The sequence below is a fragment of the Bombina bombina genome, chromosome 10 (genome assembly GCF_027579735.1).
Source record: "Bombina bombina isolate aBomBom1 chromosome 10, aBomBom1.pri, whole genome shotgun sequence".
NCBI lineage: Eukaryota > Metazoa > Chordata > Amphibia > Anura > Bombinatoridae > Bombina > Bombina bombina.
Genome location: NC_069508.1, coordinates 34621721 through 34628779, shown reverse-complemented (window position 1 = coordinate 34628779; position 7059 = coordinate 34621721). Strand labels below are relative to the sequence as shown.

General features: G+C 40.8%; 1 protein-coding gene across 1 annotated transcript; it reads right to left on the bottom strand.

The window, feature by feature from the left end:
- Positions 1-627: 627 nt before the first annotated feature.
- Positions 628-2947, bottom strand: IER5 (immediate early response 5). The gene has a single exon (XM_053693698.1). It carries the CDS (start codon positions 2847-2849, stop codon positions 2070-2072), a length of 780 nt encoding a protein of 259 aa, XP_053549673.1. The 5' UTR covers positions 2850-2947; the 3' UTR covers positions 628-2069.
- Between the last annotated feature and the right edge of the window lie 4112 nt (positions 2948-7059).

The window sequence follows — 7059 nt, the reverse complement described above, 5'->3', positions numbered from 1 at the left end:
TTAAAAGGGTCTTAAAATGACCTGCTCTATCTGAATAATCATGCAAGTTTCATTTTGACTTTACTATCACTTTAGGTTCTATGTAAATTAACATCGAAAACCAGATTGATCCCTAACAGATGAGGTCACCGTCAGCCCTTACCCACTCCCTCTTTAGATCATTGTTTTTGCAACAGTGAGTTGGAATAGATCACAAAGTTTACACAGGAACATTTAACGTGGACTTTGCTCCATAGTGTAATCACGATCGTAGTATACATAAGCAAGCTGAACAGGAAATGCAGTGTATTTACAGTGAGCAATGACATGATTTAAACATCAGTAATAAAATATGAAAATGTATGTATTTAACTATATTTCTATATATATATTATATATGTGTGTAAAGGGGACTTGCACGTTACAAATTATCAGTCAGCTCAGATGTATATTTGTAGCTAGAATGGATATGTTTCCCCATAACCCAGTTAAACACAAGATAACTATATACTTCTACAAGTTCCATATTGCAGTGGTGTAAAATGTAATGACGACCAATGGAATGTTAAAATTGAACATTTAAAGCAATACATTTGTAACCATAAAATGATAGAACACACACAGGCCCCAAATAAACAGAAAAAAGCAAACTTTTCAAACTATTTAATACGTGTTAAACACGTAGAAACGTCATTTTATACAGAAAACCAAATTACAGCATTGTGCATAAAATACTGTAAACAAGAGTTTGTTTTAAATTGTACGCCCAAAGCCGCCCATCTTCTAAAACAAAGACAGGAGAGAGCTCAGGCTGCAAGTCTTTAGAATTCTCATGTACAGAGCTAGATGTATTCACAAGCACCAAGTCTGACCAGAGCTTTCAGGAAATACATATACAATACACGTACAGGTTTTTTTTCTCCATCCCACAATTACACAGAAATACATAAGTCACTTCCTCATGCTTATACTAGTTAGTAACCATGATGAGATGTGTGGACGTGGCGGTACCAAGAATTTAACAGTACTCCAATTTAACTAGAAAATGTGATGGAATAAATAGGGTGTGCGGATTTTTATCTAGAATTCACTATTCATATGATGGTCTATTTGGGCAAACCGTTGGCTATAAGACACAAAGCCATGTCTGGAGGTACTAAAGGGTTAAGGGGGCTGTTTAAGAATTTAATTCTAGCAGTGCGCCATATCTCACTTGGTGCCCATGTCAGTTATTTGGTATGTGCTATTTCAAGTCAGGACATGAAACCGGAAGGAGTGGCTGTGTGAAACAAACCTCCTGGCCCCTAGTACACAATGGGTGGGTGAGGGTTCGTTAGCAGATGGGAATTTCCCTCCCCCCTCTCTAAATATGGGGAACTCCCCTTGCACGTGGTGACCAAAGGATAGTGGTGGGGGATGGGTGCACATTCTTCTATGGGGGGGGGGGGGGGTAAACTGCCAGATGTATAATACCCTGGGGGGGTCAGACATATAGTCTCAATTTGTAATCCATGTTAACCCTTTTGGGGATGTTAAATATATGGGTCTTTTTAAGGCCAAGAATGTTTACATGAATAGCAACATGAAAAATAGCAGCCAGGGAAGGGACCCCAAATGAAAAAAGGTACATTTTAGTAGATTAGAATAGGGCTCATTGGGCATAAATATGATGTATAGAAATGTTAAAACACCACCAATGCCAGAGGGACCTGCAACACCATATATGGGGAATGCCACAGCAGATCAAACCCTGAAAACAACAGTAGCAGTGACTTTGTAAAATGCAATGGAAGTGATAACCATCTACACATCAAATGACAAAATCAATTGGAACAATGAACAGGGCTAATTTAAATCCCCCAACATTACCCACTCTTTTTTCAAGTGCTTCTTCTAAGACTCCATATCCAATGAATTAAGTGATAACATTAAGAGGTACTCTCCACCCTTAGTTGGACAAAGAAAAAACACAAATACAACAAATTCTTTTAGCTTCCAGGTCAGCTTAACCCAGCAATAACGATCCTTTAATATAAAACATTATCCATAAACATTGTTTTGTGTCGCCCTAATACGGGCGTACGAGTCACTCAGAAGGCCTCAATGGCCGTGTTCCAGGAGGTAATATTTGGGCTAATCGCCCTCTCACTGCAGCCCTGTCCCGCAGGAGTAGTAGAGTTCAGTTCCTCCTGCTCAACCCCCTCTGTGCTCTCGTTAACGGAGTCTTTACTGTTACTGAGAAGTCCCGAGAAGCTGGTGCCAAAAATACTGATGAGGTTGGCTACATTCTCCGTCTCCATCTGCTCCTCCGCTTCCTCTCCGGGCTCCGGCACCTCCTGCTCTCTTTGCTCCCTTCTCGCCCGCTTCATGGCCGGTGCTTCCTGCGGGTTCTCCCCTGTCCGTTTCCTGCAATTGGAGGGGTCTGACTGGGGCTCACGGCCGTGCTGGGTAGGGCAGTCTCTACAGCAAGTCACCCCCCTCGGGGTAACAGGGGCCGGGGCTTCCTCTGTGCGCTCAGCCAGGCAGCAGCATGTGCGGGGATCTCTCTCCACCTGCCCCGCGAGGCACAAGCAGGTCTGGGGCTCCCTGTTTTCTTCCTCCGGCGGGCTTGGGTATAACGGCTGCCCCGCTGCAGCGTACTCCTGGTGCAGCTCCTCGACTCCCTGGCTCAGGTACACCTGCTGGGCGCTCCGCAGGACCAGGGACACCATCAGGTTCTTGTGCAGTTTAATGCCGCCTCGCTGTACCCTGGAATGGTAGATCTTGCCTAGCGAGATGCTGACAATACGGTGGGCCTCGAGGCGGAAGCCCAGACCGGGCGGAGGGTCTCGGCTCTCTGGTTCACGGCTCAGCTCTACTTCACGGTGCATGTTGACTTCACTGCGGCGATGATAATTTTACGGGTGATGTGACCCCACTTTCAGCAAAAACAGGACAACACAACAACGTATCCAACCGCCAGCAGATCTTAACGCCAACTAGCGCGGGCGCGGACTTTCCCTTCCTTTATATATGTGGCGCGTGATGTCCCCAGTGGCCAATCAGTGAAGTTCCCCCTCCCATTCCGGGTAACTCCAGGCTCTCCAGAGCTGCAGTCTCACGTGATAATTATCCAATGGAAAAACAGAATTCAGACCACCTAGATTTGAAAGCCAGACCCGCGGAGAAAGCTCTTAAAGCAGGCAACGTCTCTAGTGTGCGCTTTACTTGCAATTGTTGTCATGGCCACTACAGCTTGCTCTGTTATATCAATGTATAACCCCCACATTTTGCTATGTTATATACACTTATAGCCACCACAGATTGCTATGTTATATACACTTATAGCCACCACAGATTGCTATGTTATATACACTTATAGCCACCACAGCTTGTTATGTTATATACACTTATAGCTACCACAGATTGCTATGTTATATACACTTATAGCCACCACAGATTGCTATGTTATATACACTTATAGCCACCACAGATTGCTATGTTATATACACTTATAGCCACCACAGATTGCTATGTTATATACACTTATAGCCACCACAGCTTGTTATGTTATATACACTTATAGCCACCACAGCTTGCTATGTTATATACACTTATAGCCACCACAGCTTGCTATGTTATATACACTTATAGCCACCACAGATTATTATGTTGTATACACTTATAGCCACCACAGATTGTTATGTTATATACACTTATAGCCACCACAGATTGTTATGTTATATACACTTATAGCCACCACAGCTTGCTATGTTATATACACTTATAGCCACCACAGATTGCTATGTTATATACACTTATAGCCACCACAGATTGCTATGTTATATACACTTATAGCCACCACAGATTGCTATGTTATATACACTTATAGCCACCACAGATTGCTATGTTATATACACTTATAGCCACCACAGATTGCTATGTTGTATACACTTATAGCCACCACAGATTGCTATGTTATATACACTTATAGCCACCACAGCTTGCTATGTTATATACACTTATAGCCACCACAGATTATTATGTTATATACACTTATAGCCACCACAGCTTGCTATGTTGTATACACTTATAGCCACCACAGCTTGCTATGTTATATACACTTATAGCCACCACAGATTATTATGTTATATACAATTATAGCCACCACAGCTTGCTATGTTATATACACTTATAGCCACCACAGATTGTTATGTTGTATACACTTATAGCCACCACAGCTTGTTATGTTATATACACTTATAGCCACCACAGCTTGTTATGTTGTATACACTTATAGCCACCACAGCTTGTTATGTTATATACACTTATAGCCACCACAGCTTGCTATGTTGTATACACTTATAGCCACCACAGCTTGTTATGTTATATACACTTATAGCCACCACAGCTTGCTATGTTGTATACACTTATAGCCACCACAGCTTGCTATGTTGTATACACTTATAGCCACCACAGCTTGTTATGTTATATACACTTATAGCCACCACAGCTTGCTATGTTGTATACACTTATAGCCACCACAGCTTGCTATGTTGTATACACTTATAGCCACCACAGATTGTTATGTTATATACACTTATAGCCACCACAGCTTGCTATGCTATATACACTTATAGCCACCACAGCTTGCTATGCTATATACACTTATAGCCACCACAGCTTGCTATGTTATATACACTTATAGCCACCACAGCTTGCTATGCTATATACACTTATAGCCACCACAGCTTGCTATGTTATATACACTTATAGCCACCACAGCTTGCTATGCTATATACACTTATAGCCACCACAGCTTGCTATGTTATATACACTTATAGCCACCACGGCTTGCTATGTTATATACACTTATAGCCACCACAGCTTGCTATGTTATATACACTTATAGCCACCACAGCTTGCTATGTTATATACACTTATAGCCACCACAGCTTGCTATGTTATATACACTTATAGCCACCACAGCTTGCTATGTTGTATACACTTATAGCCACCACAGCTTGCTATGTTATATACACTTATAGCCACTACAGCTTGCTATGTTATATCCACTTATAGCCACCACAGCTTGCTATGTTATATACACTTATAGCCACCACAGCTTGCTATGTTATATACACTTATAGCCACCACAGCTTGCTATGTTATATACACTTATAGCCACCACAGCTTGCTATGTTATATACACTTATAGCCACCACAGCTTGCTATGTTATATACACTTATAGCCACCACAGCTTGCTATGTTATATACACTTATAGCCACCACAGCTTGCTATGTTATATACACTTATAGCCACCACAGCTTGCTATGTTATATACACTTATAGCCACCACAGCTTGTTATGTTATAGCCACCACAGCTTGCTATGTTATATACACTTATAGCCACCACAGCTTGCTATGTTATATACACTTATAGCCACCACAGCTTGCTATGTTATATACACTTATAGCCACCACAGCTTGCTATGTTATATACACTTATAGCTACCACAGCTTGCTATGTTATATACACTTATAGCCACTACAGCTTGCTATGTTATATCCACTTATAGCCACCACAGCTTGTTATGTTATATACACTTATAGCTACCACAGCTTGCTATGTTATATCCACTTATAGCCACCACAGCTTGCTATGTTATATACACTTATAGCCACCACAGCTTGCTATGTTATATACACTTATAGCCACCACAGCTTGTTATGTTATATACACTTATAGCCACTACAGCTTGCTATGTTATATACACTTATAGCCACCACAGCTTGCTATGTTATATACACTTATAGCCACCACAGCTTGTTATGTTATAGCCACCACAGCTTGCTATGTTATATCCACTTATAGCCACCACAGCTTGTTATGTTATATACACTTATAGCCACCACAGCTTGCTATGTTATATACACTTATAGCCACCACAGCTTGCTATGTTATATACACTTATAGCCACCACAGATTGTTATGTTATATACACTTATAGCCACCACAGATTGTTATGTTATATACACTTATAGCCACCACAGATTGTTATGTTATATACACTTATAGCCACCACAGCTTGCTATGTTATATACACTTATAGCCACCACAGCTTGTTATGTTATATACACTTATAGCCACCACAGATTGTTATGTTATATACACTTATAGCCACGCACCACAGATTGTTATGTTATATACACTTATAGCCACCACAGCTAGCTATGTTATATACACTTATAGCCACCACAGCTTGTTATGTTATATACACTTATAGCCACGCACCACAGATTGTTATGTTATATACACTTATAGCCACGCACCACAGATTGTTCTGTTATATACACTTATAGCCACCACAGCTTGCTATGTTATATACACTTATAGCCACCACAGCTTGTTATATTATAGCCACCACAGATTGTTATGTTATATACACTTATAGCCACCACAGCTTGTTATGTTAGATACACTTATAGCCACCACAGCTTGCTATGTTATATACACTTATAGCCACCACAGCTTGCTATGTTATATCCACTTATAGCCACCACAGCTTGCTATGTTATATACACTTATAGCCACCACAGCTTGCTATGTTATATCCACTTATAGCCACCACAGCTTGCTATGTTATATCCACTTATAGCCACCACAGCTTGCTATGTTATATACACTTATAGCCACCACAGCTTGTTATGTTATATACACTTATAGCCACTACAGCTTGCTATGTTATATACACTTATAGCCACCACAGCTTGCTATGTTATATACACTTATAGCCACCACAGCTTGTTATGTTATAGCCACCACAGCTTGTTATGTTATATACACTTATAGCCACCACAGCTTGCTATGTTATATCCACTTATAGCCACCACAGCTTGTTATGTTATATACACTTATAGCCACTACAGCTTGTTATGTTATATACACTTATAGCCACCACAGCTTGCTATGTTATATCCACTTATAGCCACCACAGCTTGCTATGTTATATACACTTATAGCCACCACAGCTTGCTATGTTATATACACTTATAGCCACCACATCTTGTTATGTTATAGCCACCACAGCTTGTTAT